The 23,144-nt window shown below is 42.0% G+C and overlaps 1 protein-coding gene across 1 annotated transcript in view; it reads left to right on the forward strand.

Annotated features, from left to right (window-relative positions):
• rnf17 (ring finger protein 17) overlaps positions 1–23,144 on the forward strand; it is a 134,096-nt gene that overhangs the window by 57,978 nt on the left and 52,974 nt on the right. The window contains exons 14-17 of the mRNA XM_043691873.1: positions 2,951–3,066; positions 5,224–5,314; positions 6,969–7,084; positions 11,968–12,200. Of these exons, the coding sequence (XP_043547808.1) occupies positions 2,951–3,066; positions 5,224–5,314; positions 6,969–7,084; positions 11,968–12,200 (556 nt within the window). The remainder of the gene's footprint in view (positions 1–2,950; positions 3,067–5,223; positions 5,315–6,968; positions 7,085–11,967; positions 12,201–23,144) is intronic.

Raw genomic sequence — 23,144 nt, forward strand, 5'->3', positions numbered from 1 at the left:
ACTCCCGGAAGCGACGGCTTACTGGTCGAGCTCTATTCCGCTCTGTGGGACTTGATTGGCCAGGACTTGCTGGAGGTGTATGTCAGTATGCTTCGGGCAGGTACCATGAGTGAATCCATGAGGAAAGGCATCATCACCCTCATCTACAAGCGGAAGGGGGAGAGGGAAGAAATTAGAAATTGGAGACCGATCTCACTGTTAAACACAGACTACAAAATCTTGTCAAAGGTCATTGCCAACCGGGTCAGGTCTGCTCTGGGGTTTGTGATTCACCCTGACCAAACCTGTGCTGTGTCGGGCAGGAAGATCGCTGAGAGTCTTGCACTCCTCAGGGATACGATCGCCTATGTGCAGGACAGAGGGTTGGACACCTGCCTGTTCAGCCTGGACCAGGAGAAAGCCTTTGGCAGGGTATCGCATACATATATGAGGGATGTCCTCTCCAAAATGGGCTATAGGGAGGGAATCAGTTATTGGATCAGACTGCTCTACACCAACATTGTCAGTGCAGTCTCAATCAATGGGTGGGAATCAGATAGCTTCCCAGTCAGATCTGGAGTCAGGCAGGGCTGCCCTCTCTCTCCTGCCATGATTGTGTGCTGCATAGAGCCATTTGCCGAGTCCATCAGGAAGGATGCGAGCCTGAGAGGGGTGACTATTCCTGGCAGCGGGGGCCTGCAGGTTAAGGCCTCCCTGTACATGGATGACGTCGCCGTTTTCTGCTCGGATCCGCTGTCCGTGCGCAGACTCATGTGCATTTGTGACCGGTTCGAACGGGCCTCGGGGGCCAAGGTAAACTGAGGCAAGAGTGAGGCCATGCTCTTCGGGAACTGGGCCGACCAATCCTCGATCCCCTTCACCGTCAGGACCGACCACCTGAAGGTGCTGGGTATTTGGTTCGGAGGGTCTGGGGCGTGCACCAAGTCTTGGGAGGAGTGTATCAGCAAAGTGAGGCAGAAACTAGGCAGATGGAAGCTACGGTCGCTCTCCATCGCGGGAAAAAACCTGGTCATCAGGTGTGAGGCACTGTCATTGCTATTATACGTGGCACAGGTCTGGCCTATCCCCAGAACCTGTGCCGCTGCAGTCACCCGGGCCATCTTCCAGTTTATATGGAGGTCAAAGATGGACCGGGTCCGAAGGGACTCGCTGTACAAAGATCTGGGCAATGGGGGAAAAAGTACACCCAATGCCACCCTCACCCTGATGGCCACCTTTGTGTGTGGCTGCATCAAGCTGTGCGTGGATCCCCGGTACGCAAACACCAAGTGTCACTACGTACTGAGGTTCTACCTGTCGCCGGTGTTGTGAAGAATGGGCCTGGCCTCGCTGCCGCGGAACGCTCCGAGTAGTCGGACCGTTCCGTATCACCTGTCCTTTGTGGAGAAGTTTATGAAGAAAAACACCTTTGACCACAAGTCCATCAGGAAGTGGTCAGCACGTAGTGTCCTTGAGACCCTTCGGGAAAAGGAGAGGGCGGATCCTATCGAGCGGTTCCCTGAGCAGACTGTCAAAGCCATTTGGCAGAATGCCTCATCGCCAGAAGTTTCCAACAAGCACCAAGACATGGCTTGGCTGGTGGTGAGAAGGGCTCTGCCTGTGAGATCCTTTATGCACGCCCGGACTCTCAGCCGCACTGCCCGCTGCCCTCGAAGCGGCTGTGGGGGGGATGAGACTGTCACACACCTCCTCCTGGAATGTGCCTATGCAGAGAAAGTCTGGAGAGAAATGCAGTGGTGTTTGTCGAGGTTCGTCCCGAGCAGCGCCGTGACGCGGGACTCCGTGCTCTACGGCCTGTTCCCCGGGACGCACACTGAGACGAATATCAACTGTGCCTGGAGGATCAACTTGGTGAAGGACGCTCTCTGGGTGGTCCGAAACATGCTGATCTTCCAGCTGAAGGAGTTGACCCCGACTGAGTGCTGCAGACTGGCACATTCCAAGGTCCAGGACTACGTGTTGAGGGATGCGCTGAAGCTTGGGGCAGCTGCCGCCAAGGCGCGGTGGGGAAAGACCACTGTGTAAAGTCTGCCTGCCTAACGAAGTACAGGGGGCCCATGCAGTCATTTGGGCTCTGCTGACGCCTCAGCTAATTATATGGGCATATGATCGAAAAATGTACAGACCTGTATAAAAATGATAAGTTCTGATCTCTGTATGTACATGTTTACATATGTATGGCATGACCAACTGTACAGACCATCAAATTATTTTATGAATAAAGTATATTTTTGAAATAAAAAAAAAATTGTGTCAAATGCCAAGCAATGCCTAAGTGTACAAAAAGCTATGAAGGCCAGTGGCCTTCATATGTTTATTTCATATATCTACTTTTATCATGTTGAGGAATTAAATTGTTTAAACTGTAACTGTATGATTCTTTAAATTTAGATGCTTCCAGTTTTGTTTTCCCTATGGGTATGTGAGCTATAATGAAGAAATTTAGATGTCTCCCCTTTTGGACGCTATATAACTTTCTTTTTTGGAATTTCTTATATGGTGCCTGTTTAGTCTATTTAGGAATGCAGTTTTAATTATTTCCTCCATTTGATTTAAATTGAAGATACTTCTAATGATAATGAGATATTCCACTAATTGGAGGAACACATTCCATCTAAGTAATGTGATCTCATGCCAACATTACTTCTAAAGGTTTGCCACCTGAAGACACTAATATTGGAGGGAGAGCATTGTGTTTAAAAAAAAAACACCCAAGTTGGCTGGGTGCCTATGCATGGTATGTGGAATACACCTTTATCCCTTGTTACTTTATATTAAAAAACGTTTCTCATCTTCAACTTTTGTCTAGGCTGCAGCAAACATTAAAAACTAAATTACCATCCCAAAATAGGCTATGGGTAGATTTTTATATTTGACGTTTGTTTTACAGATTTTAATGACATTGTGTGGTTGTGTAGAATGTACTGTACTGAAATAGTTGTTTTTGCAGGTATTCTGCTATGACTTCGGAAACAAAGAAACAGTAAGCATCAGTATGATAAGACAGCTAAAAGAAGAGTTCCGATTTGAACCTCTGGCTCTTGAATGCTCCTTGTCGCATATTAGGTAACTTTTAAATCCTCTAGTTTGTCAATTTGGGTGAATATTAAAAGTTACATTTTTCTTTCATAACATGAATTGCATCTTCTGGGTAATAACATGTCTCAAGTGCTTAACAGGAGCATTGATTTTTGTAAAATAAAAAGCAAAATGACACCTGTCCATATCAGGAGGTATCAGATTAGATGACCAGAAGCTTGATCAAAGAAGTAGGTCCTTATGGAGTCTCTTAAAGGAGAGCAGCAAGATGGAGCAGCAGAGAGTGTTTTTGAAGGGTGTTCCAGTTCTTAGGACCTAGACAGATGAAAGCACACCAAAGATAGTGTTTCAAATTAGGGATGCATGTGGTAGAATAGGAGTACTGCAGATACACACATGCCAGTTTGTATCAGAAGTAGACTATCTGTCAATTTGAGCCTGCTACATCATGAAAGAGTCATAGAGATGTACAGCACAGAAGCAGACCCTTCGATCAAACTTGACCATGCTGACCAGATATCCTAATCTAATCTGGTCCCATTTGCCAGCATTTGAAACCTCTTAAGCCCTTCCTACTCATATATTCATCCAGATGCTTTTTAAATGCTATAATTGTGCCAGCCTCCACCACTTCCTGTGGGAGTTCATTCTATACGCCCTGTGCGTGAAAAAGTTGCCCCTAGGATCCCTTTTTATATCTTTCCCCTCTCACCCTAAACTGATGCTCTATAGTTCTGGACTCCCCCACCGCAGGGAAAGGACCTTGTCTATTTATCCTATCCATGCCCCTCATGATTTTATAAGCCTCCTATGAGGTCACCCCTCAGCCTTTAATGCTCCAGGGAAAACAGCTCCAGCCTATAGCTCGAACCCTCCAACCTTGGCAACGTCCTTGTAAATCTTTACTGAACCTTTTCAAGTTTCACAACATCGTTGCTATAGGAGGGAGACTAGAATTGCAAGCATTATTCCAAAAGTGTCCTAACAAATGCCAGGAATGTTAAATGTCTTCAAGGCAGAGATTGCTAAGTTCTTGATCTCACAAGGAATTAAGGGCTATGGGGAGACTGCAGGTAAGTGGAGTTGAAATGTCATGATTACATGGCGGAGTGGACTCGATGGGCCAAATGGCCTTACACCCACTCCTATGTCTTATGGTCTTATGTTCAGCTGCCAACATGAACTCCCAACTCCTATACTCAATGCTCTGAATAATAAAGGAAAGCATACCAAACACAACCTTCACTATCCTCTCTATCTGTGACTCTCCTATCAAGGAGCTGTGAACCTGCACTCCAAGGTCTCTTTGTTCAGCAACACTCCCCAGGACCTTACCATAATCTGTATAAGTCCTGCTAAGATTTGCTTTCCCAAAATGCAGCACTTCGCATTTATCTGAATTAAACTCCATCTGCCACTCCTCAGCCCATTGGCCCATCAGATCAAGATCCTGTTGTACTCTGAGATAACCTTCTTGGTAGTCCACTACACCTCCAAGTTTGGTGTCATCTGCAAACTCACTCACTATATATCTTGTGCTTATATAAATGACGAAAGGTAGTGGACCCTGCACTGATCCTTGTGGCACTCCACTGGTCACCGGTTTCCAGTCTGAAAATCAACACTCCACGACCACCCTCTGTCTTCTACCAGTGAGTGAGTTCTGTATCCAAATGATTAGTTCTCTCTGCATTCTATGAGATCTAACCTTGCTAACCAGTCTCCCATGAGAAACTTTGTCAAATGTCCTACTGAAGTCCATATAGCTCACGTCCACCTTCTGCACTCATCAATCCTCATTGTTACTTCAAAAAACTCAATCAAGAAATTTGAATTCAATAAAAAAAAATCTGGAATTAGAAGTCTAATGATGAGCATGAAACCATTGTCGATTTGTAGGAAAATCCAATCTGGTTCACTGATATCCTTTAGAGAAGGAAGTCTGCCATCCTTCCCTGGCCTACATGTGACTCCAGACTGACCGCAATGTGGTTAACTCTTAACTGCCCTTGGGAAGTTATGGATGAGAAATGAATGCTGGCCTAGCTAATGAGATCCATGCTGTGAATGAACGGCAAAAAAAAATTGCTACTTGTGCAAGTGGGTGTGCTATTATTCTTATTTATCTAAAGCAAGCTTGCTACAAATCATTAAGTGAAAATAATGTGGATGATTTTGTTTTAGACCAGCTGGAGGGAGTTTAAATTGGACAGCAACATCATGTGACTTTCTGGAAGAAGTTCTGATTGGACGTTCAGTACTTATCAACGTTGAGGTCTGTTCATCCATAAAAATAGGCTCACAATTAAAATTCAAATGTTTTGAAACTTGATCGATGACATTTTACCAAAAGGAAACTGGAGCATTAGTTGTTTCTCTCATACTTAAAGCACTATTGCAAATTGCATTGATAGGTCACTATATGTGAAAGTGGTTGCTTTTACTTGTCCTGCCTCCTAAGTCTGAGATCTCCAACCTTTGGGAGATACGGACTAGCTTGTCATGATGCAGTTAATCTGCGAGTCATGTTTGATGAAGGGTAAATCTATAGTATAGCTTTCTGTATAACTGTAAAGCAAAGTTCTTATCCTGAAAGTTATACTGCAATTGCATCCTAATTTCACAGAATCCCTATTGTGTGGAAATAGGCCATTCAGCCCAACAAGTCCATACTGACCCTCCGAAGAGTAACCCACCCATTCCCCTAGCTTATTACTCTACATTTCCTCTGACTAATGCACCTAACCTACACATCCCTGAACACTATGGGCAATTTAGCATGGCCAAATCTCACCTAACCTGCACATCTTCGGACTGTGGGTGGAAACCAGAGGAAACACATGCAGACGTATGGAGAATGTGCAAATACCCACAGACAGTTGCCTGAGGCTGGAATCGAATCCAGCTCCCTGGCGTTTTGAGACGGCAGTGCTAACCGCTGACCCACTGTGCTGCCGGTGTGATTTTTCACGTTGGGTGCTATTGTGTTTCTTAGTTTGCCCCCACCCCAAAATTCTACCTTCACTTCATGGTCTCCTTCTGTTTACTTCCTGTTCTCCCCATATTTTCATACTGCTCCTTTGTTATTTCCTTAATGTTTCACTATGCGTCTGGGTAATGAAAGAAAGCAGCTTTAAGTGCGTTAGCAGACTAAAGATATCCAATCTTCAATGTGAAAAACTTCTGGTGCAGGAATAGCAGCAATCTTCAACGAGCTCTTTATGGGCATGTGACAATTGCTTGCTCTTGGGTGGGCTATCTACAGCTGCTATGCCCAATGAAGTTTGCTTTGGTGTGTGTGAAGTAAGCATCTTAACTGTTTGGGAATAATTTTAGCTAATCTGAGCTTTGTCACCAAGAGTGCATTTGATTTGGAGTATTTCTAAACTGCAAATATTTCTGAACTTATTTAGTTGACGTGCTTCAATTGTATCCCTGAGAGAGGATCTGACTGGAAAAAGAATATTTTTGGGAGTTGTAGTGTCTTAGTCTGCCAAAAGTGGTGAAGACAACACTGTCTGAAATTTCTGTTATAAAAACTCCCTAAAAGTAGTTAATCATCTGATAGTTGATAGGATCAAAGGGTGAAGCAGCTTATGACTGAATTTTGTCCTGTGCATTGGACACCCAGGTATATTAGAAAAATTTTTTTTGAAAGCTGCGGTTTGTTTGGCCTTTTTGAAGTTTTTTGCTTATTCTAGTCGAGCCGGTTTAGACATTTGTGTTGACAAAAGCTGACTCCATTCCTTTTGATCCTCATGTTGGGAATCTTGCTAATGTAATATTGCTGGATAGCTAATCTTGAACTTGCTTTAGTCTTGTCAATCTGCAAATTCTCTGAAGTTGGTTTTGTAAATAGAACCTACCACTTCAACAATTCTAAAGAACCCTTTTATTTAAACTTTGTATTCTTTTTTGCAAATCTGCAGGAATCGTCATCCAAATCACCTGTACCAGTGAAACTCTATGCTAAGGATGAAATTGAACAATTTGTCAACATAGCACAGTACTTGGTCAAGAAAGGTTTGGCCTTACCTCAGAAAATGTAACTAATTTTATTTTGAGTTAATGGTAATATTGAATTTTACCAGAATAATTCACTTTGAGCAGAAAGCATTATTGATTGTTGTAAAAACCTGTCTGGTTCACTGATGTTCTTTGGGAAGGAAATCTGCCTTCCTTGCCTGGTCTGGCGTACGTGACTCCAGATCCACAGCCCTCCGGGCAATTAAGGTTGAGCAGTAAATACTGTCCAAATGAACAATGCCCACATCCTGTGAACAAATCGAAAAACAGTTAGGGTGTAACTTGCAAGTGATGGTGTTCCTACATACATGCTGCCCCTGCCAATTTTATTTTAGATGGTAAAGATTGCAAGAGGTACTGTTAATGTTCAATGATGATTTTGGGATTGGGGATGTTGTGATCACAGTTAGCTAATATCATAAGTAGTTGACAACTTGTACAAATTGAGTTTGTTAACCAGGTTAAATATGATACAATTATGTACTTTATTTCTCTCGTTAATGAGAGATGTTTATTAGTTCTGAAGCTGTTTAATAGAATTGCAGAGCAGAGGTAATGGTTTTGAAGTAGTATAGTTTCTGTCCCATGTCATGCAGACTTCGGATGTTTTGAAAAAAATGTCTTTCTCCTTTCCTTGGGTTGATGGAGAGGAACACCTGATCTTCTCCCAAGAAGGTGATGGCATTTTCTTTTGAATTTTTACTTGTCCCCCTCTTTTTCTCTCTGCTGTCGATATACCTTCTTTCTATTTTGGGAGCCAGCAGTCTATAATGGGACAATTACCTGTCTAAACCCTCTTGGTAAAATAACTGGGGGCAGTTACTCATGCCAGGATGACTGTTGTCCTCTTACCCACCTCCATTTTTTGGTTTTGAAGGTTAGTTTCTATTCCTTCTAAAACCAAAAACCTCTTGCTTTCAAAGCATTAAATTCATAATAGAATGGTGTGGTGTAAGAGAGATGTTTTGTTCATGTAGGCTAATTACTGCTGTAACACCGTTGAATGAAGACTTACACCAGAAATACTAATTATGGAATATCAAGTGAACACTTTTAAGAGGGCCCATTTCCAACTCTACTGAGTTGTTGCAGTATATCCAGTACACTCCTGACACTGCATTGGTCATGAAGGAAGTGGATGTCAAGGGTGGTGGATGGGATGCCAATCAAGTGGCTGCTTTGTCCTGGATAGTGTCAACCTTGTTGAATGTTGTTGGAGTTGCACTTATCCAGGCAAATGAGGTGTATTCCATAATGATTCTGACATGTGCTGTGTAGATGGTGGACTGCAATTGTGAAATCGTAAGGAGAGTTATTCACTGCAGGATTCCTAAATTCTGATCTGCTCTTATAAGTACAATATCAAGTGGCTAGTCCAATTCACTTTCTGGTTAATGGTAACCCTCAGGATGTTCATAGTGGGGGTCTCTGATTTGAATGTCAAGGGTGAATTGAATTTTCTGTTGGTGATTGTCATTGCCTGATTGTGTTGTGACTGTCAACTGATATGTCCAGCCAAGCCTATTTGTTGTCCAGGTATTTGCATTTGGTCATGGCCATTCAGTATCTGCAGAGTTGCAAATGATACTGAACATTGTGCAGTTGTCCCCACTTCTGGTCTTGAGATTGTGGGAAGGCCATTGAAGAATCTGAAGATAGTTAGTCCTATGCACTGCCCTGGGACTCTCCTGTTGTGATGCTCTGTGACTGAGATGGTTGGCCTCTCACAACTGCAGCCATAACCATTGTTCTGTTGTGGTAGGTATGACTACTGTAGCATGACTCGGAATCAGAAAGCTCAACGCATGAGCCCAGTTTTTTAGGGATCCTTGATGTTGCCAGTCCAGTGCTGCCTTTACGTCAAGGGCAATAATTCCTGCTCCCCTGGTAATTGGCTAGATTGAATGTATCCTGCTCTTTCAGTCACACTCTTGACTTGTGTATTGTAGATGGTAGGAAGGGTTTGGATAGTCAAGTGAGTTACAAGTTGTATTCCTAGCTGCTGATTTGCTCTTATAGCTACTTTATTTATGAGGCTAGACCAGTTCAGTTTCTGGTCAGTGGTAACTCCAGGATGTTGATAGTAGGGGATTCAGTGATGGTAATACCATTGAATGTTGTGGGATGATGGTTAGATTGTATCTCATTGGAGTTTGATTTGATTCCCTATGGTATGGAAACGGGCCCTTTGGCCCAATAAGTCCACACCGACTCCCTACCGAGACCCATTCCCCTATATCTACCCTGACTAATGCACCTAACACTATGGGCAATTTAACATGGCTAATTCACCTAACCTGCACATCTTTGGATTGTGGGAGGAAACTGGAGCACCTGAAGGAATGTCATTGCTGTTGCATGACATTTATGTGGTGCGGATGTTACTTGCCATTTGCCAGCCTAAACCTGGATATTGCCTAGGTCTTGTTGCATTTGGACCTGGAATGCCTCCGTATCTGAGTTGCAAATGGTGCTGAACATTGTGCAGCTACTCCCTAGTTCTCGTCTTTAATGGAGGACAAGTCATTGAAGCAACTGAGAATGGTTGGGCCTAGAACACTACCTTGAGGAGCCCCTGGAGATGATTTGACTGACCTCCAATAACAGGGTGGGGCATGATTGAGCTATGAAGGGTATTGACAGAAAGAAACCTTCCCCTTGGTGGAGGGATGAGTGACTATGATTTAAGATAAACGCAAGAGGTTTGGGGGAATGTGAGGAAAATATTTTTTCAACCCAGAAGTTGGTGAGAATCTGGAACTCGCTGCCTATAACTGTGGTAGAAGCAGAAGACCTCGCAATATTTAAGAAATAGTTAGATGTACTCTTGCAATGTCAAGACATGTAAGTCTATGGTCCGTGTGCTATAACATGGGAATAGAATAGTTAGATGATTATTTTTTGAAGTCCGGACTTGATGGTCCAAAGGGCCTTTTACTGTACTATAAATTTCTATGATTAACATCAACTATCTTCCTTTGTGCCAGGTTTGATTCTGATCAACAGAGTTTTTGTTCTGATATCCATGACTGTAGTTCTGTTAGAGCTTCTTGATGCTGTGCTCTTGTCAAATATGGCCTTAATGTCAAGGGCAGTCACTCTTGGCTCATCTCTGGAATTCAGTTCTTTGGTTAAAATATGAACAAATGTATTGAAAAGGTTAGAAGGGGAGCTGCCCTGTCAACCCAAATTGGGCGTCAGTGAGCTATTGCTTGGTAGCCCTGTTGGTGACTCCTCTCATTGATTTATTGATTGACAGTAGACTGATAGGGTAAGAATTGGTCAGGCTGGATTTGTCCTGCTTTTTGTGTACAGAGCATATCTAGGCATTTTTCAACCAAGGGTAAGAATTGGTCAGGCTGGATTTGTTCTGCTTTTTGACTACAGAGCATATCTAGGCACTTTTCAACCTTGTCAGGTAGATGCTAGTGTCTAAGCTGTACTGGAACAACTTGGCTAGGTAAGTGGCAAGTTCAGGAACACAAGTTGTCAATACTGTTGTTACAACGCACAGGTCGAACCCGTCTGTTAATTAAAACCAAACACCCAGTAAAGCTTGCCTCACCTTGGAATTTGTGACAGAACTCCTAATTTCCACTATTTAAAGAAAAATAACAATTTATTTTTCCTAATTCTTAATAGTGAGCACTAAACAAAAACTACTCTCAAATCCAAGCCCCTTTTTTCTTAACTACTTACTATCTGACCCCAACTCTATATTAAAAAATAAATGTTGTTCCAATAACACACTTATTAAACATTGTATTAACTTAATCTCAAGTCCACACGGTCTATGTCCTCTTTGCTGTCTTCAGTCTGGGTCATTGTCTGTCTTTTTACTGCGAGTATGTTTTACATAAAAAGCTACCTTTGATAGAGAGTGTTTTCTAATTTCTTTGGGAGCAAGATGTTAAGTGGGCAGTTAGCTCTCCAACTCTATGGCAGTTGCTCAGCTGATTTGATGGCAATTCCTCTCTCTGACCATTTTTAAAAATGCCTGTATTTTTTATACTCCAAGTATCGCACTTTGTCATTGGTTAGATATTGTTAAAATAATAAATTCAAACTTGATTGGGTTTTATTATCATGGGCATAATTTAAACTAGTTGGTTAAATTAAATTGTTGTCAAAACAGCAACCAAGTCTCAGGTATCCATTTAACAGTCATTTGCTATATGTATCTATTTTGGAACAGCTCATATCGCAGCCTTTGAATTCAAGCAGCTAAGCCTGCACTTTACTTTCTTCAAAATTCTCTCAAGGCAGTAAAATATGGAACTTTATTTGCCAAAATATATCCTTGCACTCAATGACTTTTTTTGTGAAGTGGCCTATTTAATCTGCAAGTGTGGTTATTAGTGCAAAAGTTAAGCTACATATTTATAGTAATTTGAGGCTTCAACTTTTGGCTTCAGTGTACAAGGTTTTGTATGGTTAGTAAATTGTAATCAACATTCCATATGCACTTACATGCTGAAGTAATATCTATTGTTAATATTTATTGTGTTTGCGCTGTTCAGTGATTAGTCTTTTTGAATTATTTAAACTTGTAAACTTCATAAACTAGCAACCTGAATAAACTATTGCCACCTGCTATGGATAACAACTAACTAATTGTAATTTTTGAGACATCTAAGCATGATGTCTTGAGTTTACTGCTTTTAAGAAAAATATTTTTATTGGGAAAAAACTTCAGTAAAATAAACTACTGTTCTTCTAATCGTTTGTAAAATTATGATTTGGTATAGTTTTTACTTGTTTTGAATTTGGTTACAGTTGGATTTAATTTTGCATGAGTTTAAAGATTAACATTGTTTTAAGTATGGAAGCTATAGCTGTTGCTTTAAAATGCATACTTTACTTTGCATTTTAGACCTGACCGATTTGTTGTGTTCTTTTAAGTTCAACTACACCAGGCGTTAGAGCAAAACACGCTGATGTGAAGCAAAGTGACAAGGAGCAGTCAGCGGGCCAAGCAACTGAAATTGGGTATCAAATACTCAACAATCATGAAAATCACCTGTCTTCCAAAAAAACATACAAACCTGCTGTCCTACCAAATGTGAATATCTTCAATGTTGAAATAACTGGTGTTGATGATAATGGAATCATCTATGGAATAGCAGTATCAATGAGTAAGTTATAGACCATCAAAGTTGTCAGTAAAAATGTTAAATCATGCTTGCCTAAAAGAAAGCAGTGTTGGTTGCATGAACCCTCAATGATATATTTATAGCCATCACTATAATTTACGTCTTTAATCACCACAAATAAGTGTAAGAAAAATTAATCATTTTTGATTTAGTTCCATATTGTTTTCTCACTCTCCTTTTCACTTATTTATGTCTCACCTGTGTACTTGACATGATGAAAAAGATTTATAGTTTTGGTATTTAATATATATTTCCTGTACATTTGGTATTTTTACGCTCTTTGTTTTATTTATCATGCCGTGCTCAAAAGCAAAATTTTTACACTTGTGTCTTGGTAACTTCAACATAATTTGTGTGAATAATTAATTTTACTCCTTGCTGTCCAATTCATATCTGCCTGGCTTTTCCAGGTATTGTTCCTTTTTTGACTGACTTCATTGATTCTTGATTAAAATAGTGTCCTATTAAAAAATAATGTTTTGTAAGCTTTTTAATTCACTGATGGGATGTGGGCATCGCTGGCTGGCCAGCATTTATTGCCCATCCTTAATTGCCCTCAAAGGTTGTGGTGAGCTGCTTTGTTTGAACTACTGAAGTCAATGTGCTGTAGATGGATCTATAGTGGTGTTGGGAAGGGAGTTTCGGGATTTTGACTCAGCCACAGTGAAGCAATGGTTATACGTTTCCAGGCAGACCTGAGAGGAACTTGCAGGTGGTCATGTTCCCGGGTGTCTGCTGCCCTTGTCCTTCTGGATGAAATGGTCAGAGGTCTGGAAGATTCTGTATGAGATTTTCTGCAGTGCATCATGTAAATAGTGTACACACTCTCTTCTGAGCATTGGTGGTGGAGGGAATTGATGTTTGTAGTTATGGTGCCAGTCAAATGGCTGCTTTGTCCTGGATGATAGCAAGTTTCTCAATCCAGATTCCATTTGCCCAGCCAGCAAGTACAATATCTGGATAATTTGTTATTGCTCTCAGAGACTGAAGAATAATACTCAAATCTCCTAAGTTGCTGCAACAGTTGTGGGTTAGGGGATGAAGGTTAACCTTAAAGGCTTAGAGGTTTTTTTTGGGAGAAGATTTGTAGCCCACGTTATGGATCAGGTTGTAAATTTGCTCGCTGAGCTGGTAGATTTGTTCTCCGATGTTTCGTCACCATGCTGGGTAACATCATTGAGCCTCTGGTGAAGCACTGGTGTACTATCCCGCTTGCTATTTATCTGTCTGATTTTGTTGTGGTGGTTGATATCATTTCCGGTTCCCTTTCTGAGAGGTTGGTAAACGGGGTCCAAATCTACATGTTTGTTAATGGAGTTCTGATTAATGGAGCATCCTTTTCCTCCACTACATCAATGACTGTGCATCGGCACCGCCTGTTACTCCTTCAAGGAGGTTGAACGGTTTGTCAACTTCACCAACACCTTCCACCCTAATTTCAAATTCACCTGGACCATCTTCCATACCTCCCTCCCCTTCCTGGACCTCTCCATCTCTGGTGACTGACTCAACACAGACATCTATTTCAAACTCACTAACCAACACCTACCTTGACTACATCTCTTCCCATTTGGCAGAGACTTTTTTGCACTTCCACCCATCTCATCTACTGCATCCATTGCTTTCGATATGGCTGCTAGTCAGGGAGACAGATGCCAAATCACGGAGCATTTCAGGGAATACCTCTGGAACACAGATACTAAACAACCCTACCACTCTGTGGTCGACCTCTTCCACTCTCCCAAGGGCATGCAAGTCCTGGACTGCCACCACTGCCAAATCAAATCCACCCGTTAACTGGGGGAAGAAACCTTGGGACCCTTCAACCACACGGCATTAACATTAACTTCACTAGGTTCCAAATCTACCCTCCTCCCACCTCATCCCATATCCAACTCTCCAACTCAGCATACTCTCTTGACCTGTCCTACCTGTCTGTCTTCCTTCTTACCAATCTACTCCTTCTTCCCCACCAACCTATCACAATTACCTACACTTGCATCCACCTATTGCCTTCCCATCTACCTTCGCCCTTCCCCTTCCATATTCCTGATGAAGGGCTTATGCCCGAAACATTAACTCTCCCTCTCCTTAATGCTTCCTGACCTGCTATGCTTTTCCAGTGCCAGCCCTTTTGACTCTCAATCTCCAGCATCTGCAATCCTCACTTTCTCCCACCTCGCCTAATTCCACTTTACATCATTTGGTCTGTAGCCCTGTAGGTGACTGTACCTCTGAATATTTTTAAAAATGTGATGGGATTTTTCTGTTCTAACACCCTTCTAGTTCATGAGTTACAGCCCATCATGCACTAATTTTCACTCCCAGCATCTCTAACTCTTCTGGAATACTTCTGTCATTTATTTTACCTTCATGCCCTGGTTAATGATTTCTGCTAAGTGAAATGGATGTTTCCTGTTAACTCTCTTAACCTAATAATTTATGCATTAAACATAAATCACTTACCAGCCTCCTCTGGTCCAAAGAAATCAAACCAAGCTATGCAGTATTTCTTTGTAGCTAAAGCTCTAAATCCCTGGCAATATCTTCATAAGTCTCCTTTGTATTCTCTCTACCATGATGATATCTTTCCTTTTAATGTGGTGACAAGAACTATATATGGTGTTCAGGTCTAATTAGTGTTTTTTTTCACAATTCTGGCATAATCTGTATGCTATTATATCCGAAGCTTCTCTAATAGAAGAATATGTCTGCTTGGCTTAACCAACTCATCAATTTATATTGATACCAAACAGGTATCTATGAACTTTCACTCCAAGGTCCTTTTTACCTTTTGGATACTGAAAATAATAGGTAATTTGTTGACTGTGCCCTTATCTCATTTGCCCTCCCCAAATGCATTTGCTCAAACTTTACAGAATTTTGAAAACTTAGAGAACAAAGAGACCATTCAGTCAATTATGATCCATGCCTACTATCTGTACCTGTGACTCAGCGCATCCCACTCTTCCACCATCTCTCTAAATTTTTTCCTGTAAGATGTTATCAAATTATTTTCTGAAAGTTATATTTGAATCTGCCACTGCTATATTCTTGGGCAGTGTGTTTCAGATGCTTAATGCTCACTGTAATTTTTAAAAGTTCATTTTACGTCTGATTCTTTTACTAAACACTCTAAGTCAATGTCCTCTAGTTCTTAACACTACTGACGATGAGAAACATTTATTGTAATCTATTCTATCCAAATCAAAGTCCTTTTTGAATATCTCTGTATTAAACCTCTCAACAGCCAAACATTCAGTCTCCATTTGAATGAATGAATGATTTTATTTTCGCATTTATTTTACAGTGAGAAAAACAGTGAACAGCTTTTCCACTGTTGCCATGATCCAGCCAAAGCTGGAGGAGTGCATTATTGCTTTTGTCTCAGTACTCTATTGGTCTCAACATCAAATAAAAATGTTTTCCCAGTTATGTTGGTCAATTCAATACCTTATCAATAACAAAATACTAGCTTTCTTAGTAAACACATTTGAAACAAAATTTATTCAGTGAAGGAGCAATAGTTGTTAACACACATCCAGTATTTATAAAGATATAAATGCTTATCCCTCTAAATATCTCTAATCCATGCAAACACATACGCATGCACTCAACAGGAAAGTCAACAAAACCCTTTCTGTGTTACAAACTAAGGAAAGATGATTTAGTCTCCATCACAACATAGAAAAGCTCGTAAGATGGGCAGAACAGTAGCAATCAAGTTTAAACCTGAAAAGTATGAATGGTGCATTTTGGGAGGATTAACAAAGCAAGGGAATGTATGATCAATGGTAGGAACCTGGATCGGTGGAACCTTGGTTTGCATTAACATAGAATCTTGAAGGCAACGGCACAAGTAGGATAAAGTGCTTAAGCCATATGAGGTACTTAACTTTATTAGTCAAAGCATTGAATATAAAAGCAGGAGGATTATAATGGAGCTGTATAGGATGATGGATACACCATCGTTAGAATACTGTGTGCAATCCTGGTCACCACATTATAGGAAGAATGTGATTGCACTAGAGAGGGTGAGAGAAGATTCACTAGGATATTGCCTGGGCTGGAGTGCTTTATCAACGAAGAGACACCACATGCGTTAGAGTTGTCTTCTTTGCAGTGGAGAAGACCAAGAGGAGGGACCAGATTGAGGTCTGCAAATTTGAGGGACATAGATGGGGTCAGTAGGAAAAGAGGTCAGTTTTAAGGGCTGAAGATTTAAGATAAGGGGCAGAAGGTTTAGTGGTTATTTGAGGAGAGTTTCTTTTCATCCAGAAGTTAGTGGGAATCTGGAACTCAGCCTGAAAGAATGGTGAAGGCAGGAAACATTATAACATTTGAGTACTTGAAACACTGTTGTATTCAAGGCTAAGTGCCAGTAAACAGGCTCTGAGTAGATAGTGGACATGATAGGATGAAGGGCCTCCTTCTGTGCTGTAATACTGTATTGACTCTGAGAACACACCAAAATAATTTTCTATATTGTACAATAATTGAGGTGATTGATATTATATCTCTGTGTACTTCTAAAGCAGATCAGGTTGGACTTCATTCCCATAATGAGTTTTGTCATGCCTGAGATTTTGAAGTTTGTATCATCTCTTCAATGTGTAGTGTTTGTATGTAAGAAAAAAACAATCACGATCAAGCTTTTATCTATTCAGCAGAATAAGGAACTATTACACGCAAACTTTTGTTCATTTCAAGTTGATGTGAAAACCTTAGTGCTTTGAAGCTTACCACAGTCTGCTTAGACATAATCATCACTAATTTCTTTTTGGATACCATTGCAAAAAATAATTGCGTAACATCCAATTCTCAACACCTATTCTGCCTACAAAAGAAAATATTCTTAAACACAAAAGGTTTAGTAAAGCTCAGGAAATAACAGTCAAATACACCATTTTAAAGAAAAAGTTGATATAATTGGACATTTTTTCTAAACCTAAAGTATGTCACAAGAGCTTCGTGATTTGGATGGCAAAGACTAGTGCATTTTCAAGGAGATTAATTCTACATATACAAAATCCCATGCAAGGACTGCACAAAACACTACATAGGACAAACAGGAAGATAGCTAACGATCCGCATCCATGAACACCAACTAGCCACGAAACGACATGACTAGCTATCCTTAGCATCCACACACGCAGATGACAAGCAACATGAGTTTGACTGGGACAACACTACTATTATAGGACAAGCCAAACAGAGATCAGCCAGGGAATTCCTAGAGGCATGGCACTCATCCACTGATTCAATCAACAAGCACATCGACCTGGACCCAATATACCGGCCACTGCAGCGGACAGCTGGAACTGACAACCGGAAGTGGCAGATTCAAACCACTATAAATGCCGGAGAAAAGATTACAGAAGCGCTTCACAGGAGGCTCCCAAGCACTGAGGATGTCATTTAGACAGGGGACGAAACATCTGCAACACAAATTCCCAGCTCGGCGAACACAACCACAACAACGAGCACCCGAGCTACAAATCTTTGCACAAACTTTGAACTTATTGCTGTCTTTAAATGATAGGAGTGTATGATAGTTAAATCAACCCTCCTATGTTTTCACAGAATTTCATCATTGAATATTGCACAACTGAAGACTTGTACTTGTAATCTTGTTAACCTGGAACAGATTTCCTATTCTTGGAAACAGAATGGTGAGAGGGTTTCCCAAAGAGTTGTTTAGATGCTCTGGCAAATGTGACCAAGTCACTGATCTCAGCTTGTCTCTGTCATTCTTGCAGATACAGTTTGCACAGGATGTACAATCTGGGTGTACATCTTTCAAATACTCTTTCAAAAGATCAAACAGGTTTGACTGAACTGATGTAAGGGGTTTTTCTTCTGCAAAAGAATCAGACATGAGCTGTGCAGCTTGCTGTCAACATGCTTCCCACCAACACAGCTTGTTTTTAGCAAGCTTTCTTCCACATGAATCAGATAAAACTAACATCTCCGAACCAATCACTACTCCAAAAATAAATTATAGCAAAGCATGCAGTTTTATATATTCATATATATGATATATATTATCAGTCATATATTTAGGAAGCCTTGTAAAGTAAAATAATCAGTGTTCATTATGAGTGCTGTTAAAGAACCAACTGTAGTTATTTGCATAAAATTTGAAATAAAATTGTTTTTCATAATCCTTTAAACTTAAGTCCTCTAAGCAATATTAACTATGAAGCACTTTCATAACAATCCAAATTTCTGAAGTTTCTCATTCCCGGAGCCAGTTTTGTAATCATTTCTGCACCCCAGTGCCTTCAAATCCTTCCAAAGATATACTCTCCAGAGTTGGACTTAGTTGTTCCCTTGAGACTGAAACAGTGTTATATAAAGTTTGATCACAATTTCCTTAATTTTGCGCACACTGCCTTGGATTATAAAGATCCTGTATGCCTTTTAGCCACTTTCTCAACCTGATCTACCGCCTTTAATGATTTTTGCACATTACTCCCGCTACTACATTTTAGAATGGTATGTTTTAGTTTATACTGCCTTCCCCTCCCTTCTTACCAACATGGATCACTGTACAATTCTGTGCTTTCACTTCTGTCGCTGGACTGTCTCCGACCTCTTATGTCTTATTGCTATCCTCCTCATGGTTTGAATATGTAGAATTTTATGTCAACTGCAGATTTTGAAATTTTGTTCTGAACAACAAAATCTAGGTCATTAATATGGGTTTACGGTTCCAGACGTTTGTTTTTCTATCAAATCTTTTCTCAACTGTGAAAAATACTCGTACACCGTTTTATTGTTTTGTTAGCGCGGATGAAATGAGATCAGTCCGAGCCCAGAGTGCGGTTCAACAATCGGTAACGTTTATTACTGCAGTAACGCTGGCGGAGATCAACCGAGGTCCGAATCTCGGCTGCTCTGCTGTTCCCGCGCGCAGCTTCATATTATATACTTTTAGTTGTCAGGATGTGTGGGATTTGAGGATGAATGGGATGATAGTTCCCCATCATCACTGGAGTAGGTGCGAATAGGTTGGTTCCTGCCATCCCAGGAGAGTTGCAGGGCACGCACAATAGGGTGCTAATTGGTTTATGTAAAACGGGTCCAGGTATTATCTGCTTGTCTCTCTCTGTGAGGGCAGGGGCTAGCAGAGACGGACTCACTAAACGTGCTGTCCATAACATTCTCAGTATTGCAGATGCTCCACAGTGAGTTCACTCACAGCTCAAACTCTGAAAAGCAGTTTCCCAGTAACTGCAGATTGGAACCCTTCCTGCACACATAGCCATCAGGGACACTGGAAGCGTCCCTTCTTTCCCACATTGTGCAAGAGGAGCACACCACGGCTCTGCGGTGCCCTGTCACAACATCTCTCTACATTCATCTAGTTACTCCCATTAAGAGAATTTAAATGAGTGAGCAACCTTCCTTCACTTCAAACATGCCCATTATAATAACAAAAAAAAATCTTTACTTAAGCTGATATGTCATACTTTAAAAACTTAAATTCTCCGCAGGTATCACTGACAAATTGGCTATCCCCATTGGGACTGTGAATTTCTGAAAGGTCTGAACTAAAACTGATTTTTAGCTTCACCTTCTCCCTGTCTAACCTCACTATTTACACCCAACTCCAAAACACTCTCATTGAGCCAAGCAGCACTCTTAGTGCAGCCCTGCCATTTTCATTGTCTGCTCACACCTCCACTTCCCTCAGCCTCCTGTACTGTTCCAATGCATCTCAATGGGAGCTCAGGACCAGCACTGCATCTTTCAATTCACCTCTTTGCAACCCCAGAGTCAAAATGGACTTCAGCAGTTTCTGAATGAATAGACAGTTGTCAGAATCTGGAACGTTCCACCTGAAATGGTGCTGGAATTTGAGTCCACAAGGAATCTCAATGAGAAATTTGCAGGGAATTGGAAGTAGAGAGTTTACAGATTAACATTATAAAGTGGATGATTGAGACTAAATCTGACAGTTCCTGTAAAAAGGCGAGGTGTAATTTGGATAAATCTGTGCTCTCTCTCAGGCCAATACCTCCTTCCACAGCTACAGGGCCAAGAATTGAACACATACCCCAAGGGTGATCCAACCATGAACTTGAACATCTTTCTGCTTTTGGCTTGACAAAAATATTGAAGATATTTTCCCCACAGACAGAACAGACAAACCTCTCTCGTTCCACAGTTAAATGCCAATGATATTCAGATCCTGATGACTCCGCGGACTGTAGAAACTTGTGTTTTGAGATCCCGAACTCAATTCTTCTCAATTAATATTCTTTAAAATGAATTCACAAAACAAAGCTCATAGTCAGTTCAGGCTGAATAGTGAAGGCAAACACTTCTCTTGGTATGTGTTTGATGTGTAAATGCTCCTCTTCAAATCACCCCGTCCCCACCCAGGAAGAGGACACGGGCATGCTCCTTACGGTACCTTACTCCAAATAAAGATGGCGGCCATAACCCAGGTCCTCTCACTGCCTGAGGCCCAAGCCAACTTCCCCTTTGCTGCAAACGTGGGACCAAGAGTTTCGAATTCAGACGACCTGCACAGAGTGTAACTAAACCCTCCCAGTCTACATTGATACATTTCATCCGGTTTCTGCTGCCACTCTCCCCTTTCCGCCTCCTGCACACACCAAGGGTCATCATGGGTCCAGGGACACTTCCTCAGAACCGATGACAGCTGGGAAAATTAGAATCCCGTCAGGAAACAGGCCCTTCGGCCCAACAATTCCACACCAACCCTCCGAAGTTAATCCACCCAGACCCATTCCCCTATCCTATTACTCTCCAATTACCCAGACTAATGCACATCCCTGAACACGATAGGAAATTTAGCTGGGCTAATTCACTTGACCTACATATCTTTGGACTGCAGGAGATAGGGTTTAAAGAGTAACTAATAGGTGGGGTCAGAGCCCAAAGAGACACAGGAACATTTGGAACGACAAAGGAGTGGGAAGTTGGAAAGCTGTTAATGGAGGAGACAGGAACCTTCGAGCATCTCAGTGGCGGTGGTGGAAATGGTTGATGATCTACATTGTGCCGCAAAAAAGACCCTGAGCTTCCAGTTGCCTGCTCTTTAACACACACGACTGTTCCCTGTCCAACATCTCTGTCTCATGCTTACTGCAGTGTTCCAGTGAAGCTTGATGCAAGCTGGAAGAACACTTCAGAACATACCAAATGGCTTCCTATTTCAAGGACTGCAATTTCCCCCTCACATGTGGTCAACAATGCCCTCCAGTGTATCTCCTCCACTTCCCACACCACTGCCCTTGAACCCCACCCCTCCAAATGCAACAAAGATGGAATCCCACCATACTCACCTTCCACCCAGATGCAACGCATCATCCTCTGCTATTTCCACCATCAGATCCAACCACCTGAGATATATTTCCCTCCCCACCCCTTTTAGCATTCCACAGAGACCATACCCCCTGTGACTTCCACATTAGATCACGCTCCCCACCAACCCACCCTCCATCCAGGCACGTTCGCTTGCCACTGCAAGAGGTGGAAAACCTGTGCCCACACCTTCCCCTCACGTGCATCCAAGGCACCACAGGATCCTCCTAAATCCAGCATAGATTTCCCTGCCCACCCAAACACCTAACCAATTGTGTCCTTTGCTCTCAGGATGCCACATTGTGGAATATTTCAGGGAACATTTCTGGGACACATGCACCAACCAACCCCATCGCCCTGTGGCCGACCACTTCAGCTACCCAACCACACCCCACACCCCGCCGCCACGCTGCCAAGGACATGCAAGTCCTCCACCACAAAATCCGAGCCACCCAACACCTGGAGGAAGAACACCTTGGTAACTTTCAACCACACGGCATCAAGGTTTCCTCATCTCCCCTCCCCAACCTTATCTCAGATTCAACCCTCCAACTTGGCACAACCCACTTGAACAGTCGCACCTGTCCATCTTCCTTTCCAATTATCCATTACACCCTCTCACCACTACCCTCCATCTACAACCACGTATTGCCTCCCGAGCTCCCTTCCCCCAACCCCAAACACCCCTCCCTATTTATCTCTCAGCCGTATTCCACCACCCACATTTCTGATGAAGTGCTGACATTCCCAATACGTCAACTCTCCTGCTCCTTGGATGCTGCCTGACCTGCGGTTTTTTCCAGCACCACACTTTAACATAAGCTGGAATAACAACACCTCATCTTCCACTTGGGGACACTGCAATCCTCTGGCTTCAACATCAAATTCAATAATTTTAGGTCCTGAACCCTCCCACGTCCTAGTGTCTTTGCCCCCTACCCCACATACCAGGCCTTGTTATTACGTAGCCTTCCATTACACATTATCTATGCTTAGCCACTAACAGTCCCCATAAACAGCTATTCACCCTCCCCCTCAGATCGTTATCCACTCCTTTGTCCAACTGCTCTTATCTCTCTCTTTGGACTCTATCCCCCGCTATCATTTACTCCTTAACCCCTACCTTCTGCATAAAAACCAACATTCTTTTCTCAGTAACGTCAGTTCCTGAGGAAGCGTCACTGGATCGAAAATGCTAACCGATTTCTCTTCACAGATGCTGCCAGATCTGCTGAGCTTTTCCAGTACCTTCTGGTTTTTGTGTGTGATTTACAGCATCCGCAGTTCTTTTGGTTCTAATGTACTCGTTGTATCTAATACAAGTCCAGCAGCCTGAAATTGTTTATCAACCTTCCCAGTTAACACTAACTCCATCTCTCTCCCACTCCTTCACAGTGACACTGCGCCTGCAAAGCTGATGGTCATGTGTTGGCCTGCTGGACGCACCCCTCATTCACTCCCATTGGCCGACTCTCCTATTGGTCTGAAGCTGTGTCAATCAGCCAGGCCCCATTGTGACCTGAGTGGTGGGATCCTCCCAGGTGCATGAAAGGCTGAGGAGTGACCTCATAGAGGTTTATAAAATCA

The sequence above is a fragment of the Chiloscyllium plagiosum genome, chromosome 6, assembly GCF_004010195.1.
Source record: "Chiloscyllium plagiosum isolate BGI_BamShark_2017 chromosome 6, ASM401019v2, whole genome shotgun sequence".
Taxonomy (NCBI): domain Eukaryota; kingdom Metazoa; phylum Chordata; class Chondrichthyes; order Orectolobiformes; family Hemiscylliidae; genus Chiloscyllium; species Chiloscyllium plagiosum.